The sequence below is a fragment of the Crocuta crocuta genome, unplaced genomic scaffold (assembly GCF_008692635.1).
Source record: "Crocuta crocuta isolate KB4526 unplaced genomic scaffold, BGI_CrCroc_1.0 scaffold478, whole genome shotgun sequence".
Taxonomy (NCBI): Eukaryota; Metazoa; Chordata; class Mammalia; order Carnivora; family Hyaenidae; genus Crocuta; species Crocuta crocuta.
In genome coordinates this window covers 967,984-990,476 of record NW_027530981.1, presented here as the reverse complement: position 1 = coordinate 990,476, position 22,493 = coordinate 967,984, and the positions used below count along the sequence as shown (strand labels likewise).

At 38.5% G+C, this 22,493-nt stretch overlaps 1 protein-coding gene across 4 annotated transcripts in view; it reads left to right on the top strand.

Annotated features, from left to right (window-relative positions):
• PARD3B (par-3 family cell polarity regulator beta) overlaps positions 1–22,493 on the top strand; it is a 997,354-nt gene that overhangs the window by 601,301 nt on the left and 373,560 nt on the right. For all 4 annotated transcript variants that reach the window (XM_077770171.1, XM_077770172.1, XM_077770173.1 and 1 more), the window contains 2 exons: positions 7,454–7,553; positions 13,734–13,849. In XM_077770171.1, the coding sequence (XP_077626297.1) occupies positions 7,454–7,553; positions 13,734–13,849 (216 nt within the window). The remainder of the gene's footprint in view (positions 1–7,453; positions 7,554–13,733; positions 13,850–22,493) is intronic.

The following is a 22,493-nucleotide window of genomic DNA, read 5'->3' as shown; positions in this document are numbered from 1 at the left end:
TAAAATTAAATTAAAATGAAATATATATAATGTTTAGGAAATTGTTCTTTTTATTAATAACATATTATGATCATCTCGCTCTGTTGTTGAATAGTTTACAGCGTCATGTTCAGTGGTTTTACAGTAACCTTTAGAATGGAGGTACTGTTTATGTAATCGATCCCTTGTTACATCTAAGATGTCACCCAGAATTAACTACATGAGAACAATTTCTGAACTCTGAGAACTCCATCAGAACAAGCATGTACATCTCAGATTCCTCTAGAATTGTTTCATCAGAATAAGACTTTGGTTTTTCCTCTGACTTCCTCCATTTTAGTGAGAGTAGCAGCAACAGCTGTGACCACTTATTAAGTGTTTACTGTCTGTTGGATTCAGTGTTAAGCAATTTACATGCACACTGCAAGTGGGTAATACTATTATTACAATTATACTCACTTTACAGATGAAGAAATAGAAAGAGAGTAGACAATTTAGCCAAGACTACATACTCAATTCACGCAGATCCTGGATTCAGCCCTTATCTCTCTAATTCAGGTTCATTCCCTAAACCCCAACATGGACCCTGTCTTACATTGGTCTCTTGAAATTGTTGAAGTCTTTTCACCTGATACCAAGAATGTCCATTAAAAGCTCACTTGGCTTTGTATCAGATAAAGAAATACTCAGTATGTCTTTTCTCCTCTTAAGAAATTAAAATTTGTCTTGACATGGTGAGATCTCTTCCTGAAACCTTAAATCACAGTAGCAGAAGAATCTGGAGAAGGAATGGCAAGTTTGACACAGACTAGCATAGCTTTCTCTCTACCATGCCCATATAATGATCAAAAACATTATCATCTGTATTAAAATATCTACCCTTTACATAATTTGATTGGCATTTAATTCTCAAGCAATATGTGATAAATGGCAATCCAAGTTCAGAGTTTTATTCTTAATTATACCAGTGACATCCAAAGGAATATTGGCACATAATCTCCCATCATTTCTTTTATATATATATATATATATATATAAAAAAAATAGTATTACCCATATATATACATAGAGAGAGAGAGAGAGAGAGAGAGATTTTATTATGTAAGCAATCTGTACACCCAGCACAGGGTTTGAACCCACAACCTCAAGAACAAGAGTCTTATGATCCATCAACTAAGACAGCCAGGCACCCCTCATTTTTAATAGCTATAAAATATTGATGCCGAAGTGATAATTACACAGAGTATTTTCAGAGGACATCAAGATACCCAGGGAAATGGGATAGTACCCCTAGAAGGGGTAGCAAAGGCCAAAATAATGAAACTATAGAACTAGTTAAGTGTAAGGATACACCCAGAAAAAAAATATTTTTTTTAAATTTTCTTTATGTTTATTTTTGACACGAAGAGAGAGAGAGCGAGCAGGGGAGGGGCAGAGAGAGAAGGGACATAGAATCTGAAGCAGGCTTCAGGCTCTGAGCTGTCAGCACAGAGCCCGATAAAAGGCTCGAATCATGAGATCATGACCTGAGCTGAAATTGGATGCTTTACTGACTAAACCACCCAGGTGCCCCCAGGGGGGAGGGTGGGGGGAATTAAATAATAAAATCTAGTCAAAGAACTTCCTAAAAATAAAGTTGCATACTATGAAACTTCAATAGACTGTTTAGAGTTTGTATTTCCACTGAACATTAGAGTCCTTTGGGTACATGTGGCCATAGACTATTACTGGGAGTCCCAGTAAGCTTGACACATGCTTCCAGGTAGAACACCTTTCTACACCAGTGGAAACCGCACAGGTCAGCCACCTACAGGGTCCCTGCTTTGCTTCCTTCCTCCATGTCTGTTTTCCAAGATGACAGAAAAATCCAGTTCTTTCAAGAAGTGACTGCATTTAATATTATTTTTTTAAGCAGGAAAAAGCGATTGTTGTTATTTCCTTGTGCGTCTGTTATGCAATACTCAGTTAAAGAACTAGGCCAATCAAGGCATAGACTCATTAAATTTTAATTGTAAGAGGCCAGTAAAGGAAGTTCTCCTATTTTTATGTAAGCCTATTGGCATATATGCATATATATATATATATATACACACACACACACATACACATATATATGTATATAGTGTGTATATGCATATATGTGTATATATGTATATAGTGTGTGCATATATGTGTATATATACACATATGTATACATGTGTGTATGCATATATGTGTATATATACACATATATGTATACGTGTGTATGCATATATGTGTATATATGCACATATGTATACATGTGTGTGTATACATATGTGTATATATACACATATGTATGCGTGTGTGTATACATATATGTATGTATACACACATGTGTATACGTGTGTATATACATATGTGTATACATATATACACACACACTAGAATTTATAAACATGCTATAGAATAATATCATGATCATCATCTCTTTCCAATATGAAAAAAATTAAAATTTTGAGAACCACTGAGAGTTTCTGAGTTTCAGATGCCTGTGAGGTAGCAGTAGGCTACTAAGCTCATGAGCTTACTCATGAGCTACTAGGCTCATGAAACCTGAGTGAGTGTTGACTCAACCCTACCAAGTGTTTTAAGGAGCCGCTTTAGAAAAACAAGATTGAGTTGACAAAATGTAATGTCTAGTGAGGAAAGGAACTGTTACAGCCAAAACATTAACTTTTTTCTTCTCTTTTCCCTTTCCTTTGTATATTTAAAAAACGCAATGTTGATATGCTGTGTTCCATCTATTTTTGTAATAATAGTACATACCACCCACAGTTCCATGGTTATTTTTTTATATATATACATATTCCTGTCAAGCTGTTACATGGAAAAGGCATTTTTAGAACTAACATTTGTAGAAATTGTAACACCGGAAAATTCACATTTGTGTTCGAGAATTGCTAGCAATGCCTGCACTAGAATAAGTGTGGTGCTCCAAGACGGGAATTGGGATGGGGCTCTGTCCCAGGGGTTTACTATAAAATTGTATTAAGCATTTGAATGATGTTAACATGAACTACCAACGCTGTATTTTCTGAAGCATTTTGCCTGCAGATCTCACCCTGGCCAAGGAATAGTCAAGTAGTAGTAATGAGCACCATTTCCCTCGGGTTTGCTATTACCTCTCTTTCCCTTGCTCTGGTCTCCCCTGTTGTGCCCTACTCCTGCTTCCCCTCACCTTTAAGCTCAAGTGCACTCCAGTCCCATACGTGAGTCACCCACTGCCCCAGGTCTGCCCAGGACCCAGTGGAGGCTCCCATAGACCTTCCATCCCCACCTCAAACCAACCCCTTTGATTCTATATCCTGTCTCACTGGGCCCATGTTACCTAAGGTCCTTTAAAGAGACATACAATGTATAATTATTCCTAATGTGGCATCTTTGGGGAACCAGCATGTGCCCAGCCCTCTATAGTACATAAGGCACTACCTCTGGAGTGATGATTAGAAATTGAATTATACTTTTCAATTTTCCTGATGTGTATTGGATACTTCCATTGTGCAGGACATACTATCTGGGATGCAGAGGTGAATACAGTGCTGTTATAGGCCTCAAGAATAGGCTTTCAAAGTTTTTTTAATTATAAAGAAATCTAAAGCAGGGATCATCAAACTTTAAAGGACCCGATAGTAAACATGTTAGGCTTTTCAGGCCAAGAGGTCTCTGTTTCAGCTCTTCAGCTCTGCCACTGTAGTGCAAAGGCAGTCATGGACAGTACACAGATGAATGAGCACGACTGTTCAATAAGACTTTATGTTCAAACCCAGATGGTGGGCATGTTTTGGGCCATAGCTTGCTGAGCCCTTGTCTAAAGTTGCAATCTCTTTTACTCTTCTTTTCTGATTTGGCCCTAGCAGGGTACAATCTGTAAAACAAGTAACAACTATGAAAAATGATGATTAAAACCAGGGTCATTGGGTCATGAACGGAGTAGTTACTAGAGGGTGCAGTGGCAACATTCACAGCCATAAAGATAGGATGACCATCAAGACTTAAACTTGTACATGTGAAGAAACCCAGAAATATTTTTTTGGAGAGAATAAATCCATATTTTCACATTGCTATAGGGTTAATAGAGGTGTTTGGGCCAAGAGGGAAAAAAAATTCCTTATGGCATCTGAATATATTTAAAAATGTACCAAAAATAAAGGGTCAACAAAGAAGATATTTACCTCTCTACCTACAGCTACTTTATTTATTTATTTTTAATTTTTTTGATGTTTATTTTTGAGAGAGAGAAAGAGACAGAGCATGAGCAGGGAAAGGGCAGAGAGACAGGGAGATACAGAATCCGAAGCAGGCTCCAGGCTCTGAGCTGTCAGCACAGAGCCCGACATGGGGCTCGAGCCCACGAACTGTGAGATCATGACCTGAGCCGAAGTTTGGATGCTTAACAGCCTGCGCCACCCAGGAGCCCCACTACTTTAAAAACATAGATTGTTCATGTGGATAAAATAAAAATTAAAGGTAATGATTATAATAAAACTTGAAGAAGCCAGAGAAAATGCTGAAGAAGAGGAGGGAGAGGAGGAGGACAAGGAGGAGTTTATGGTCCAGTAAGAGAAATAGATACATAGGTGATAGACGGATAGCTCATTGCAAAATCAGCATGTGATAAATGTTATCAGTGGAGTTATTTCCGTAATAGTAACAGATAAACCCATTGTCAATGGATGAAGGCAGTGGAAGTATTTTTTCTTGTCTTATCATAGCCCAGTGAGGCAGAAGGATGGAGGCCAGGCTCTGTGCAGGGACTGAAGGTCCTGGGCTCCTTCCGTTGGCAGCTGGGCCATCTTCTAGGGCCTCAGCCACTCCTTCTTGCAGTTGGTAGATGGGAAAGGTGGAGGGAGTGCAACCTTTCTTAACCGTTGAGACTGGGGATGACAATGACCAGAAAAATGTACATTCTATCCGAAAGAACTAGTCTAGGTACAAAGAAGCTGGGAGATGAGGTCTGCCTGAACAGGAAGAAAGAAGTGAGGGCTGCATGTGCACACAGATGTGAGCACGAGTATACTCTGTCATTGTTCTAAAAGTACTGACAGATCCCACGGAAACAGTAAAAGTTTCATAGAGGTGATGAGATTTGAGGTGGACCTTGAGAGAAGGGTGAGACTTTGATGGATGGGAGTGGATTTTTAATTACGTAGGCAAACACACTGAGGCAGGAAAGCCCAGGCTTGTGGTTGGGGAACAGTAAGTAGTCTTGGGTAGCTAATGTGTAATAGGAGATGAAGTCGCCCGTGGACAGCACAGACCTTCTCTAGGCTACTGTGTGCCACTGAGAGGTTTCCGAGAGGCCAAGTTCCATGATCACAGCAATATTTATCACCCGTGTGAAAGATGGGCCAAGAAGTGGAGGGTAGAGAGATTACAGCCAGTGGAAGATGCCGTCCCAATGTGTCCCTTGTCCCCAGTTTACAGTGTATTCCTTCTGTTCTCTTCCTGCCAGTAAGCCTCTGGCTGCCTGGCTGCCGCCACATTACCAATCATTAGATCACTTGGGTGGGGAGCAGTGCAGGGAGACAGCGCTGGCTGCCTTTGCTCACCACGCTTCTGTAGTTTCGTCACCCTGCCTATCAGATCTCCTGCTTCAAGCCTCCTAGCCAGGCACGTGTCAGCACTACTAGAATTACCTCCATTTGATACTAGTCCCTGGGGCAGAGTTTGGAGCAGGTTCTCCTTAGAAACAGAACCAATGAGATGTATATGCTTGTATACAGATAGAGAATATAATAACAAATAATATAATGTAAAAACATATAGAACATATAGTGATATGCAGTAATGCATATAACATATAATATACATAATAACATATAATAACTATTATAATGAGATAGATTATAAAGGGTTGGCTCACATGACTATGGAGCCAGGCAAGCCCCAATATTTGCAAGGTAAAAGAGCAACCTGGAGACCAAGGAAGGACAATAGCAGAGTCCCGGTCTAAAAGCCAGCAGACTCAAGACCCAGGAAGAGTCAGTAATTCATTTTGAGTCCAAGGGCAGGAAAATGCCAGTGTCTCAGTTTGAAAAGAATCAGGCAGGAAGAATTCTCTCCTCAGAGGAGGATAGTCAGAATTTTGGTTCTATCCAGACCTTCAGCTGATTAGATGAGTTTCAACCACATTAGGGGGGACCTTTACTTTGCCTACTGATGTAAATGTTAATCTCACCCTCCCAGAAACACCCAGAATAAAGTATGACTAGATATCTGGATACCCTGGACCCAGTCACCAGTCAAGTTAACAGATGAAAGTGACCATCACATCTGGCATGTGCGCAAGTTAGGCAGGTTCTGTTACCAGCAGCCTTTAGGGATAGAGACACTTTTCTCTTGTTCCAGCAATCAAGGACAAATAGGATCTGCCTTTTACCAAATCTCTTACTGTTATGGATATGTAGTAGAGTTTAGGATATATAGAATATTAATCTTTTTGTTGCTTATTAGCACTTTGCATTTATAAATTGTTTGAATATGCACCATTTTCTACAATCCTTATACTCCTCTAATGAAGCTATTCTTCTCCCCACTTTATAGATTTAAAAAACTGGAGCTTAGAAAAGTTGAGTTGTTGGGCCAAGTTCATGCACTAGTGGGAGCCATGACTGGAAATATGATGGCTTCGNGTTTTTTTTTTTTTTTTTTTTTTTTGCTTGCCCAGGATGCTCTATCATGGTTTCACACATGAGCTGATGTTGGTAATAGTGATAGTGTTAAATGACATAATGAGCATAATACGTAGCGAGATGTCTTGTATATAGTAGGGTCCCAACAAACTTGCTTGTTATTAGCTGTAGTAATACTTAGAATACAGGTCTAAATTTTCCAGAGTAGAATAGATTGGAAAAGTATACATCTTGAGTAGGGGAGAAAACCAGGTCTGACCCTAGCCTTTTGCTTCCAAGGCCTCAAAGCCACATATTTCCGTTGTGGCATAGATACAAAAAGATTTTTTCCCCCTCTACCATCTCTAAATGGTGAGTAGATATATGGTATCTCATGTTTTTTTTTTTTTTTTAAGTACTTTTTGTCACTAAGGCCAATGCCTAAATCTCCATAAGGTCCAGAGTATTCATTCACTAGAGAGTCTTGTTTACAAAACCCTTAAGGCATGAAAGAGATGGCTTTGTTAATCTTCCACAGAACACAAGTCATGAGCGACTGTCAGCCTTTTCTAGGTGGGAAAAGATATTCAAGATGCACAGTCTTGACTTGCCTTGGGTTGCCAGCAGGTCACCAGTGTGAAAACCCATTAGCAAGCTTAGATTTCCTCACACAGGCTGCATGAGCTCTCATACAAATCCTTCGCTTCTGTAGGAGGACTTATTTATTTCAAGGTTGGTTTATGTGTTGGCAAAAATTGCATCTGTGAGATGGACTGAAACAAAACCAGGCACCGAACAGTTCTGCCTCGAGTTTACAGCTTCATTGGTTCATTGTTTTTTAGAGCTCTTGCTTCCCAGTGACGGATGGGCCGAGGATGAAGTACCGCCTTCTCCACCACCACATCCCATTCTGGAATTGGGCACTGAAGAGTACAGCCACAGGTATTGATAAAATGATATATTGTAAATGTTCCTCATTACGGTGTTTCTGGGAAAATCCAGCCACCTTATTTTAAGTCTATTTCTTTCCAGAATGGAAATCTCATAGCATCTATAATTCCTTTTCAGTGAAAGCTTCTCATAGCTGAAATTAATAGCTTAGAGTGTTCATATTTTGCTTCCTGGAATTTAAAATTCATCATATATTATAAAATATTTAAGGAAATTATAGAACTTTCTTTCATCATGTTGAAAAACCAGAGAGCTCAAAAGGTTATATGAGAAGGTATAAAACAAAACTGAAATGACATAAAGCTTAGTTTTTGTTGTTTTTTTCCTTCATTTGTAATTGGCAAACCCTAAAGGTATTTTAAAAATAAATGTTCCAAGAAAGTTAATGGAATCTAAAAATTAAAGTAACACCATATATAATCTAAAATATTGAAAAGAGTACCCAATATTCTATCCACTCTGTAATAGAAACCAAAAAAATCAATAATTTTTAGGATCTCACAAGCATGAGAGAGAAAGATAGTACTAAGTATACACACCATCTCACTAGTGGAATTCATAGATTTTGTTCTTCTGATGAGTTTCAAAAATCATTAACTTGTCCCTTTGCTATTTTCTGTATTTATTATGGCTGTTAAAAACTGTGTATTTTATTCCATTCTATGTCCCTTGATAATCCTGTGAAATTCTTTCATTTTTCTTGCAGCAATGCTGTTGTCATTCCTATTATGCTTTTTATTACGATCTGCTAAAAATAAAGCAACACAAAGAGTATAGCTAACTCTATTACCTGGAAGCTTACCTATATTTAGCCATCTCTGATTCTTACGTTTCTAAAGTCAGCTATCTTTCTCAAACACAATTTCACCAACTGGACTGATAATTATAGTAATGTTCTAGATCAGTTTTCTAGGGGTTTCTTGAAAGAAAATCTGGACCTACTTAATTGTGTTCATTCATCTCCATTGCCTGCCTCAATCCTGAATCAAAAATGACAGTTTGCTGTCATTAAAAAATACTCAGAAAAATAATTTCTTTCATTCTGTTTTACTATTTATGCTGTGTATTTGTGAAAAACTGTTGGGATAATGCAAAGACGTTTCAGATATAAACTCTACCCTCAAGAAGATGGTAGGCCAGTAGGTAAAAATGACAGCTAGTGCACAAGGTACAAAGTGATATTTACCAGGAGGAATAAAATGCTCTGGACATCCAAGTCAGAAGAGAATGCTTGCAGACAGAGGAATCAGGGGAAAATGTTATGGAGAAAGTGGCATTTCAGCTAAATTCTAAACTATGAATTGGAGGTGAGCAGGAGAAAAGCCCAGGAAGGAGGGGAATTTGAGAGAGAAGAAAGGGTAAAAGGAACAGCATGGAAACTGGGAAAACAAGTTGGTTTGTGCATCTTGTGTAGTGGCTGACTGGCCAGATGATAGAGCCCAGAGTGTAGGGATAAGGAATGCAGATACGTTCATTAGATGCTAAAACCTTATTGCAAGGTTTCAGCAGACAGCATGGTAAGACCTGGGTCTTAGCTGTGTACAACGTGCATTAGGTAAATGGAGAAAGGTTAATATCCACTGGAAACCACAGACTCTGCACATTTTCTAGGGCAGTAGCAGTGAAAGGTACCAAGGAACAGTTCTGGGGAGGGGAGGGAGAAGCTTTCAGATTAGAACCCACTTCAGGTGAGAGAGGGCATCGGAGATATTGCAGAGATGGAATTATTGGGAATTGACAGCTCCCTTTTTGGCTGCCTCAGTGTCTCCACAGATTTCTTCTGTTGGGGAGGGGGGAGGGGTGGTGACAATATCAAGTTGAGTGAGTTCAGTTGTGGATGGGAAAGCAATAAAAGAGGATCCTGGGGACTGGCAAGAGAAGAGAGGGCTTGAATGAAGAGAGGAGCAGCATGGCTGGAGAAGAAGGGGCAGAGCCAAAGACATTTTTGAGATGGAAAGAACAAAGGTAAAGCTTTGAAACTCTTCCCCCGGGATCTCGTGACCTGCACCATCCTGCAAGCTGCTGTGTTGCCTAGGTGACCGGGAGCAGCAGGGGGTTTTGGATGTGTGGAACTCGGGATGGAAGGGAAGGTTGGAAGGGAGCCAGGAGGGTTGAGCAAGGGAGGCTGCCCTGGTGTTCAAAAAAAAAGTTAAAAGCCCTCTAAAAGGGAAAAGTGGTGCTTTCGGGATGCAGCCAGTCTTGTGAAACAGAACACGACTATTGCAGAGAAGTGAGGCACAAATGTGATCCGACTTCATGCCTGTGTCTTGAATCAAAGTGACATCAGAAGTTTACTGAACTTGTAGTATTATGTCATCAGTTATTGGACAAAACTGTAGAATATGTGTGTCTAAATAAAAAAATAAATGTAAAGGAAGTATATTTTGTGCTGTGATATCTCAGGGAGGGTTTAAGGCAAATTAATAACAGATCATATTGAATTTTATTAACAGTTTTGACAACATTTGATTATTCCCTACATGTTTATATTTTTTCTCTCTCCATTCTCTCTTGGTTCTCCATCTCTGTCTCTCCCTTCCCTCTCTGTTTTCCTTCCTTCCTTCCTTCCTTCCTTCCTTCCTTCCTCTACTCTCACTCATAGTAGCCAGTTGTTGAAGCCTATTCATGAACACCCGAGACTTCAGAATTTTTTCCCCATACCTCTCAATATTTTCTTCCCCTTCCTTTTTATTTCTGACAGTTCTCCTTGAACATTCATGGCTGGGTCTTATATGTCTTTTACATTCCCGATTTGTCACCATATTCAGGACACCAGCATATGTTTCATGCAACCTTTATTTATTCATTAGGCAGAATAATTTGACATTGAGTATCATTTCTGTTTGATAGATTCCCTGGTTGTTCATGCTGAAAACATGGCCTTTATTTAAAACATGTCTTTGGCCTGCTGTCATCTTGCGGAGCTTCCCACAGCCTCCACCACAGCCACTCAGCCATGAGCACATGCTACCTTTCTTCAAAATTAAAAGATGTCATATTTTATAGTTAATCGCTGTGTTACCCCTTCCCTCCAAAAACTTTCAATATGTAACATAAAATTATAAACGGTTTCACTGGTCTCACTTACATGTCCAAAATATTTTCACATTAACTAATTCAATACTACACTGCATTATTTATGTGCACTCTATGCTCGCATTGGCTCTACTCCTGTAATTTCTCATATTACACTTACTCTTTTGCTTAAATATCAGATTTGTTTTGCCTTATTTCTTATTTCGTTTCATGGCAAAATGGGCCCTTCTATTGAAGGTTCCAAAATGTACACTTGGTCCCATTCAAAGCAGTGACAACAGATGTAAGAATCACTATGATCAATTTAATGGGTATATTGAGGTACATGTAGTGTGTATACATATACACATGTGACCATTTGTTGCATTCATTTTTTGAAAGTAGCTCTTTATTTCTTTGATCAGCTTTCATTATATCTAAATATTTGTACCAAAAAATTCACTTTAGTTAGATCCTTACCTGATGTTGCCGCATTGAGTGGCATTCCCACCTTGCTTTTTTAAATGGGGATGGGTATAATTGTTTCCCAAGAGTCTCAAAAAATGTGAATTCTTATGTTTAATAAGTCAATTAATACCTAGTTCAGTAAAGTAAGACAGTAAAACAGGTTAACCAGTGTGTTATTTGCCTGGGTAGGTTCCCATTGTCTCCCTTGAGCAGAGCATTTTAAATGCAGTGTGACCTAAGTTTTAATGAGGAATATTCATGTTGGTTCTGAACCACCTCCCTAATGGCTTTCATTGCAACCTAGGGCATCTGTTTGGGTTAACTCTTTGATTTCCTTGTACTTCATGGTATGTATCACTCTACTGAAACAAAGAGCTGACCTAAAATGTAAGCAGCATAAGAGGGTAAGTGAATCTGCACAAAAAAGGAACATTTTGATTTCCACAGTGTCAGCCTCAGCTGCACTTGGGCCCCAGGTTGGCCACCATTTTAGCCAAAGCTTTTGTGGCTCTGAGAAAGACAGTATTGAGAAACCACAGTTCTGGTGCTCGCTTTGGCACTGGCCAGCTGTGTGACCTTGGAACATCAGCCTCCTCTTTGGGCCTCGGTGTCTTATCTACAAGAGTTAGAAGAGGTGACCTTTAATGCCTTCTGGCCCTTAAATTCTCAGATTCTATGAAGGCCATGAGTCTTTCTGACACTAAAACCACATCATCACAAGACATCAAAGGATGAAAAACTAAGTGCAAATAAAGGTCGCATAAACACATTTAAAGACAAGTGCTTCCGGAACATCAAGGCTGGGGGCGGGGGCGGTGTGAGCTCATGTTCATAGAAGCCTCTCAGAATTCTTCTTTAAAATGGGCTTAAACACCAGGCCAGTGTCAGCAGCATGGGAGGTTCAAGGATTTTTGCCCACAACTGGTATATTTTGTCGTCACTGCCTACCATATCTGATATACTTTATATATGTCAGTGGTATTGAAAATATAGCCAGACACCAAAGAAGCAGCCAAAAACAAACAAAGCTTTATAATTATACAGAGTAGATTTGAATTTCTTGAGACATTTTCATGAAACTATGTATTGATATAACAAAAACAGACTCTAACAAAAACAGAAAAAGAAACTGGAAAAATCCTACAGATAACTCGAAAAGCAAATATTGACGATCATTTGGGCAGCAAAAGTGGTCTATTTGTTTACCTAGTTATTTGTTTCTTAAATGCTTCTGTGATACTTAGTCTGTGCCAGTCTGTTCTCCTTACTTTACAAATTGCTTTATTTTTACTTTCTAAATTTATTTTATGTCTGAATAACCCCATGAGGCAGGGATTGTGATTATACCCATTTGATACCTAAGGAGATTGAAGCACAGAGAGGTTCCATTATGTGTCCAGGTGCCACAGCTTGTCAGGAGCAGAGCCAGGATTTAAAACTAAGCAGACCAGCTCTGGCATCAGTGGTCTTGAGCTCCGTGGTCTATGGCCTGTCATAGGTACTTCCTTAAGCCACCCCCGTATATTACAATAATGGAGGCTCATTCATTCACTCAGCAGTATTATTATGGCTGCATTTTAATTTTCATATTCCTGCAAGGCAATATTGAATGTGCATAACTAATGAGTTTCAGGAAAAGATTAAACTTATTTTGGTATATTTGGTTAAGAAATTGAGGTCCCCTGTACATTTTCCGATTCTCATTCATAATAGTTCATTTTTTATTGTTGTTTTATTCTTTACATAAAGTGTCAAATCCCAACTGTCTGAAAACCTCAACTTCACTCAGTACTTTCAGATTTATCACATAATTGATTTGGGTTTCACTGTATTTAAAATTAGAGTAAAGCTATGTTGAAATGAGCCACCATATTAACTTTCTAAATATATGATAATACCAAGGGAGAAGGCAGCTGTAATTTAATTTGTAAAATGTCTAAATACGATTTCTTTTCTAGACCAAGAAATAAAGCATTGTCTGTAATTCCCTTATATAATCCCCTCCAACTTCAAGCAAAATAAATAAACTATTTAGCATGCATAGAATTATTTGAGATTGACTAGGAGTACTATGAAGCCTATAACAGGCATTTAATGTATCTTGTGTCTAAATTGTCAACCCCGCTTTTCTATCGTTTCCTTTTTGTTTTATCGATGAGCAGACTGTTTGCTCAGTATTGAACACTGGTTTTAGGAAATAGACCTAAATAAAGTAGAACACCAAACCATTCAGCAGGATGGTTTCTCTAAAGAGTACAACCCTTTCACTTGGCTCTAAAGCAAGGGCATCCTTAGTCCACAGAAATCTCTTAACCTGCTCGTGGGCTCTGCTAATATCCAGTGACCTCCTTTGAAGTGCCAGCTCATTCCAGGCTCGCCTTTCCCACTTAAGGTTATATATTGTACAGCAGGATCCCAATTAGCAGAAATCAATGAAGAGGAAAACATGATATTAGCCAGAGAATATTTTATTTAAATTGTAACGTGTGATAAAATACATAAAAATAGAGTTGCTTCATCTCATGAAAGCAACCTGAGATTCAAGAATTGGTTGGAAATACATGGTTGGGAACTATAGAGGGAAGGAGGAGGGGCCGTGCTCAAAATGAGAACTGCTTCCTGTACCAAAAGAAAAAGAAATTTCTTTTTGCTCTAAATCTAAATTTGGCATGTGGCTTCTTTCCATAGCTCTGGGGTGGATTCGACAGTGTATTTTCCAGATCAGCACACCCACTTCAGATCTGTGACACCGGCCAGGCAGCCTGAATCAATGAATCTGAAAGCCTCAAAGAGCATGGACCTTGGTAAGTGAGGGTGAGTGACACACAGGTCAGCACTCCAGCCCCAGCCCATCTGTCTTCCCCAACTTCCTCCTTTTGTTATTTCAGCTCCAACCTTAGGGGGCAAAAGTGTGCAGAAGCCTGGAGGAGGGGGTAGTGCTCATCCCGTTGCCCTGTCTCCTCTCACACGTTTAGTTGTAATTACCCCCATTTTAAAAGAGAGATAAATGATATTTTTATAAGGTGTTCATGTAGGTCAGAACAATAGGATTATTCCTTCTGGATGATCTGAATGCCATAAGCATCAGTTAAGTCACCTGCTTTGTATGTGTACTCTCACCTCTGCCAGAGTCTTTGCATTTCTCACGTGCATGCCTGTTGCAGGGTCTGGGAAGAGAGTGTGATTTCCCATCTCTATGTGCAATCACTAGACGTAGCAGCAATGGGAAGGCTTAGGTCTTTAAATGTCCATCTCCAGATCCTGTTAACACTGGAGAGAAAAAGAATCCCAGGGTTTGCCAGATCGAGGGTGTCAAGGTGCCCTGGGTCCATGCCTGAACTCCCTCATTGAGGTTCTGAGCTCTGCAGGGAATTTCTGGGTGACTGTTGGCTGCTAGGGCAGACCGAGGGCCCCTGCAAACTGTTCTCCAGGTCCTAGGATGTGGGACTCCAGACGACATCTCAGACACCCAAGAATGTTGCTGTGCCCTCGTGGGCTTTTAGAAAGAGTGGATTATGAGAGAAGGGTGCTGGTGCAAAATCAATCTTCAGCAAATAGTCATTGCTGCTGGGTGCTCGCAGCCCGTGCTTTGCAAATGTTTTTTTTTTTTTTTTTCTTGAGGTGTATTACATATTTCATTACTGCAATAAGAATATAGAATTGTCAAAACTGTGCGCTCCACCAAATAATCTGATAAATAGTGCTTATCTGTTATTTAGATATGTTCAGAAAAAGTGGGGTCAGGATGAAACAAGGGAAATTGATTCTATTTTCTGTACATTAACTAGATCGCTGGGATACATTTGCTCTAATCACCTGTAGTGAGAGAGTCATAGAAAGCCTGAGCACTGATCGGAAAGGGGATTTTCTTGTGTGTAAACCTTTGATTACTCCTTCGGTCATCTGTGACAGTGACCAAGGTTATTACTAGTAATTTGAGGAACACTTGATTTTTACAAAGTGCTTGATAAGCATTTTTTATCCTGTCTTTCTAATTTCTTCATGAGGAAAATGAATGGATAAAAACTTCTTTTAATTTGGGGCAAGAATATATTACTGTTTTCTCCATTTAATTAATACAAAAAGTGACCAGTAATACAGTTCCAAAAAAAAAAAAATCTCTGCAAAAGAAAAAAAAAAAACACCCATTTTAAGAAAGAAAAAATGTTGTCAAATCTATAAGAATAAAATCTAAAGCATATCCAGAAACATTATTTCTGTTTATATTTTTTATTACTGAAAACTTTGTAAGAAGTTTTCTTTTTTAAATTGAAATAGCCCTTGGAAAATACGTAAAGCCAACGGTCACTCTTCGCATTGTATTGTAATAATACCATAAATGACAATAGTAAGGTTTGCTCAATTTACATAATTGGACAGAGGTCATGAGCTCTTTTATTCAGGACATAAGTGCCAAAGCATTGGCGTTAAATGCACCATACAGCAGAAGCGGTAAAATATGGTTAAAGAAACATTCTATATACCATCAAAGCTTGGTGTCTTCCAGGAAACACCAAATTAAAGCTTAGAGTCTTGCAGAGGGCCCCAAGGGTCAACATTCTAGAGACATTCTGGACCCCTCTCCCCAGAACAATTGAATGAGCTCAGTAGATGTGTTGGTTTTCTTAGTGAATAAACTCAGATGATATCGGAATGGTAAACATTTGGAAGTGTCTTTCCTGTTTGATTAGGTGAAAAGAATATTGTTGTTTAGTTTTCTACAAATAGCACTGGGTCAATGTAAGGGATTAATAAATTTACTAAAAAGTTGGTGGCTATGCTTATAGGCTAGCAGGATCAAGATCCAATCTTCAAAGTAAAAAATAAATAATCAAACACTCAATCCAAAGTTTTAAGGCTGAATCTCAAATTAATGTTATTTGGCTATTTTGGACCTGGAAAAATAGCAGTTTCATATGGTACAAAATTAAAAAGAGAAAACCTTTTATTTATCCTGTAGTTTATGTTGGATAGTTCTCCTTGACAGAATCTGCAGGAATCTTTGAAGGCTGACAGTCCCCATTAGTACCTTCCTTGTTTTTATTTCATTCTTGCCATTGAGCCTAACCTAGTATTTTAACTTGCGTATTATGTTCAAGTTACTTTAAAGCTGAGTTCCATTTACTTGATTTCACTTACGTTTCTAAAAATAGACAACTCTTGTGAGAAAAAAGCCACCTTACCCCCAGATACAAACATGATTTAAAAATATTTTGCTCTGTATACATAGCACTCTATTTGCTGTACTGTCCGTGTATGTATATCACATATTACATTTCTTTATGATAGTTGTATAGTGTCTTATCAGTGCATCTGGGTTGACAATTTACTTTTCCCTTTTTGACTGAATTTGGGATTGAGAGATAGGGGAATTTTTTGGGGTGTCTTTTTTGGAGGGTCCTTTTGTCTTTCATTCTGTGATTTACCTGTTTCTATCCTTTGCCAAAAATGTTTCAGTTTCTTATTTTTTTATATTTAGAATGTTATGTATATGGCAGATAATTTCTTGCATCCATTATTTGTCTTCTTAGTTTGATTGTTATATCCTTTACTATAAAAAAGATTTTAGTCTCATAGTAAAAAATTTCCATCTTGATGACTTTTAGGCTTTATACTTGCCATATTATTTTCTTCTATTTTCTTTAAATCATTTTATTTTTGTTTATTTAGTTTGAGAGAAAGAGATAGAGTGAGTAGGGGAGGGACAGAGAGATAGGGAGAGAGAGAATCCCAAGCAGGCTCCACACTGTCAGCACAGAGCCTGACGCGGGGCTCAAACTCATGAAGTATGAGATCATGAACTGAGCCAAAATCAAGAGCTGGGCACTTAACTGACTGAGTCACCCAGGTGCCCTAAAGGATTTTTTTTAATGCTTACCAGTCTGTAATTTATCATCCATAGTGAATGAGGCAGAAAAATGTTTATTCGTGATAATGGGCAAATTATCAATAACATTTATTGACTATTACATCCTTTCCCCATTAATTCAGAACGCAATAACATTAAATACTAAGTTTCCTTACATGCATGGGTCAGTTTCTAGACATGTTCTATTGACACATTTGACTATTCCTTGCCAGTGTCACCTTGTCTGTGTTACGCAATTTCATTGTATTTTGATAATTTACTAGGAAAAAGGTCCTCTGATTTTTCTTCTTTGATAAAATCAGTTTGGCTCCTCATATATATTTATTCTCCCACATGAACTTTATTTAGATCAGCTTATCAAAATGAACTAAAAAATTAAACAAGAATGCTTCCACTGTGTGTGTGCGTACTATATGCATGTGCCCATTAATTATGACTACTCTGATGCTTCCTGATAGAAGAAATGTTTTTATCAAGTTAAATAAATTTCCTTATATTCCTAGCTTCTTAAAAAGTTTATTTGCTCATTTTGTTTAATCCGTAGTAGATGTTTAATTTTATTAAGTGATTTTTAATGATCTATACAGAAAGACCATGTATATTTTGTTCTTTATTCTATTAACATAGTGAATAATATTAATAGATTCCCCAATATTCAATCTCTGTTCTTTCGGAATTACTTTCAGTTTTTCTCTGTGCTAAAAAAGGTAGACTCGAATAGTACATTATATGTGCTCTAAAATGTAGGTATAAAACTTTGATTACAATTCTACTCCATGTCATTAAGTCCTATATAGCCATTACAGATTGTTTTTGAGGCTATTCTGCCTCAGTATTTTGGGGAATACTTTCGTGGGCATGCATGTGGCCATGTTTAAGTCAGATCAGAATGATTAAAATGATGAATAAAAGGAAATTTATTTTTAAATAATTGGATGGAACTATGCTTATTCAAAGGGGTTAGGGTGTCGTTTTCTGGGTTTTCCAGAAAATCAATCTTTTCCTCCTAATTGTAGACTTTCCTCTATTTATTTAAATTACCCGAATTACTATGTTCAGTCTGGATCCCTTTAATTTCCTCCTAATTGAGCTGGTGTGGGTGTTGAGTCGGAAGCTCTCAGGAGCTGAATAACACAGCTGCCTCTTTGGCCTTTGGCGCAGGGTTTTCCCCCAAAGAGCTGCCCTTTTTGGCAGTATGCCAGAGAGTTACGTTCGAAGACTTTCTGATGAGACATAAACATCTTTAATTTCCAAGCCTGGTGTTGTATGACCCTGTAATACTATCTAAGAATGAATCTGAATTGTTCAAGGGACGGCACCTCAGTATTTTGGCCCATCCCATGACCTAATCTCTAGGCCCAGTCCAAGTTCAGTTCAAAATGTTATTTCCCACACGATTTCTGTTTTTGGAGAGTTTTTACTTTTGTTTCAAAGTGTCCTTCTCCCATTTCAGAAGCGTGATCCATAACTCAGGGAAGACTGAGGACGGTGCAGATGCTAGATGCTGGCCAGCTGTCCTGCCTCTGTTCAATAAGAGGAAATGAGCTAAAAGTGAGGCCTGAGACAGTCAGACACAAGTTCAGGAAGTTCCCTGACAATGAAGATTGTTAGCATTCCATGTCCCGTAGACTCTTACAAAAGTACATGTGCCTTGAATGACCTCCCCCTAAAATCAAGATGATATATAAATTGGCTGATTTTCTTCCAAGATCTATAATTCAGCGCTTGTACTTTTCTGTTACTTGCTTGTTCTAAAATTTAAGATAGAAAATGTTTGTAGACACCCACCATAGTTAAAGGAAATTGTAAATTAGCTGATTTCTAATATCAACAAGGGTAAATAAGTATTTAGGTCATGTTTTGAATATAACTCTTTCATACATATCAGACATACCTCTCAGAGTAGTTAGGTATCTCTAGCATTGGATCGAAGATGGGCATGGAAAAAGTTAATTAAACCCACTCTACTATTCTAATAATTTCTTCTTAAAATGATTTTCTGGGCATGCATGTGCAAGCATCCACAGGGATTCAGGGCAGTCTCAGCTCCCCACTGCCTCACAAGCCTAGCTGCCTGGCCTGTGTCTGCAGGTGCCCAGAGGTGAGTGGAGAATCGAAGCTCCCCAAAGCCTCCTCAGCTCAAATCCTCGGGGCCTGCATGACACAAAACCCACTGTCACAAACACACACACACACACACACACAAAAAATGTGTTGTTGTTTTTTTTTTGTACAGAAAGGTATTTCCATATGTCTTCTTCGCAATAAGACAAAAGTCCTGAATTCTAAATACAGAAAATGTTTATAAAACTATGTTCAGATATTGTGATGAGGGCTTATCAGCCAATATATATTATGTATTCCATGTAATATGTTAATATAGATCTTACCATGAATGTGTATGCATATCCATCCATCTTCATTGTCCATCAATAATCAATACCCTTGAAGACCATGAAAGCCGAATCATATACTGCTGGTTAAGTTATAAGTGACTCATTTAAAAAAATCAAAAACAGAAACTTGGTTGGTAAGGAAGGATTCATGGTAACACTAAAAGAGGGTGCCTGTTAACTACCTCTTAAAGACCAGGAAGAGGACAAGGATATAGTCAAGCGTATGCCTTAAATTTCAGAAGTCAAAATTAAGGCATTGCAGAAAATGTTTATCATTCATTTAAACAAATGTTTATTGAGTGCCTATTGTGTGCCAGGAAATAAAATAAACACAGAGGCTTCAGCAGAAAATGAGAGAAGTGGTGTCTGCTGTGTGTATCTAGATAGAAAGTCTAACAGGAAAGGAAAACCCAAGAGTTAAGGAAAGATTCCCAAGAGGAAATTCTGACATTATGATGATAACTTATCTCCAAGAGGAAGAAAAGAGAGAGGCATCTGAAGATACTAGTGGGGCTGCTTCGAGAACTTACTGATAACCTTGGCTATGGAGAGGGGAGGAGGAGAAAAGCAAATGGTTAAAAAGACAAAGGAACGCAAGAGAGCGTAACAGTCATCTACAAGAATAAATGCAGGAAGAGCTCAACAGCTGCTCGAAGCTTGCAAAACCTGTAAGTTAGACAGCCAGGCTATTTTTAGAGCACGAGAAAGAAAGTGTGTGAGGGGCCCATTGTTTAGAGCACCTAACAGCTGTCAGGTGGAACGCATAGCCACCCGGTTCCTGTGTTAATTTTATCTTCATGCACACAAGAGAGTGATGTTCAAACTGGAAGAGCATGGCTGCCAGCGAATGGAAGTAGGCAGTTTATATTCCTGCACGCTAAGAGGATTGTGCTCATAAAACGACTGTCCCTGATCATTAGAAATTACGAAGAGTAGGCCTCTCACTGGAGAACGGAAAGTAAATTACCAGCTTTCACAAAGATGATGAATACCAGGAGCAACTGGTAAAACTGCTGATCTCAACGCCGATCCTCAAAGAAGTGCCATGTTTGTGAAATGAAAAGAGGAAAAGAGAAGTGGTGGTCACAGCAGCCTCCGTGAGAGGGGCTCTCTAAAACAACCGAGGTCTCCTTTCCTTTTTGATTGCATTTCTAGACTGATAATTCAGGGAAATGTTATCATTTACTTTGATCTTTCTAATGGCATTTCAATTTTTGATCGGGACTTCTAGGCCAAATTATACAGGAAAGTAGGTAGGAGCATTCGAATGCCCTTTCCCAAAATGTGCTAATTAAGGCTTATTGTCATTCTGAAAGGAATTCAATAACATAGAGGACTCTGTACTTGGTGCTTCTCATTATATCCTAAACAGAATTTGATGAAGAGTGGACCTGTATAACTTGGGTGAAGGTATTAAAGGCATTCTTATCAAATTTTCAATAGGTGCTGCCTCAGAGAATTGGGTGATATGTTAGATTGACAATATTTGTGTTTACGTGATTTCTGCAGAATTGAAGAAGGTAGAATTTAACAAAGACTGACGCATCCATCTAACAGGTATTTGTCAGCCCTTCATAATATCCCAGGCAATATCCTGGGCGAATAAGACAAAAGCTTCTCTCCTGTTGTGTTTTCATTCTGGTAGGGTAAAAAGACAATAGCCTTGTACACTAACACACACACACACACACACACACACACACACACACACACACAAAATTTCAGATAGAGGTGATTTATCTGAAGCCAAATTCAGATAGTGATGAAGACTGGGGACAGGTAAGCCTTTTCTTGGATACAGTGGTGAAACATAGAGGTAATGTCCTAAAGTTAGGTTAAAGAAATCATTTGTACAAGTGTAGGGTTTTAGGAGGTCTTGTGTAATAATAGTTACTGAGGAGGCCCTAGTTTTTAGCTGCTTGTCTGGGATGGCCAACCCCAAAGGTAGTTCTGTGTTGGCAGATCAGGGAAGACAACAGTTTCCCTGGACCCTGGTCTCATCTAACACATCTAGAGCACTACATTTAAGTTGGGCTGCTGTATTTAAACAGAGACAAAAACAGGGTAGAAGGCATCCAGATACTGATGACAAGCCTAGAAATCATGTCTAATTCAAAACAAAACAACAACAGAAGTAGTTGAAAGAAAGAAAGCTATCTTGCCTGGAAGAATGATGCCTTAGGAAGTGTATGAGAGGCCTCCCCTGGTATTTTCACAGCTACTATTGAAAAATTCAAATCTGCGGGGCGCCTGGGTGGCTCAGTCATTTGAGCATCAGACTTTGGCTCAGGACATGATCTCACGGTTTGTGGCTTTGAGCCCCATGTCGGGCTCTGTGTTGACAGCTCAGAGCCTGGAGCCTGCTTCAGATTCTGTGTCTCCCTCTCTCTCTGCCCCTCCGCTGCTACTGCTCTCTCAAAAATAAACAAACACTAAAAAACTAAACAAGAAAAGCTTAAATCTGCTTCAAGTTGAATCTGCACCACAAATACATCAGGTGATGATAGCCACACCAGGCTATGTACCACACTTACAGACTTTGACATCTATGAAAGTAATAATGATAGAAAACTGAACTCCGGTTTGCAGTATATTTTGTATGCAAGAAAATAAATAGAAACATAAATACAAAATTCGTCAGCCTTGTGGGAAAGGGACCATAGTTTATTCTTCAGTTTTTGGTAAAGTATATAAGTTCTTTTTATTTTTTAGTGCATCTTAATATGTTTATATAGTTAACCACACAGGTTATAAGTGAAGTGGGTGGCTAGATGAAAACACAATAAATGAATTTACAGAAATTAGGTATCAAAAGTCAGGCTGAATTCTAGGAGATGTCTCTGGTAAGAAAAGAAGAACAAATAAGGAAAACTTGCAATAACTGACTTGACAGACAGTTTATAGCGCTGCCATCCAAAGCAGGCCTCTTTCAAAACATCAAGAAAACCTGGAGCCTGCTTCAGATTCTGTCTCCCTCTTTCTCTGCCTCTCCCCTGCTCACACTCTGTCTCTCTGTCTCTGTCTCTCAAAATAAAATAAAAACATTAAAAAGATCAATAAAACCAACATTTGGGTCAAGTAAAACTTAACATATAATTAAATTTTAGATAACTGCTGCAGTTAAGAGTGAAAATCCTTCAAAGACTAGTGTTAATATTAAATGAATCATAGAGATATAGATCA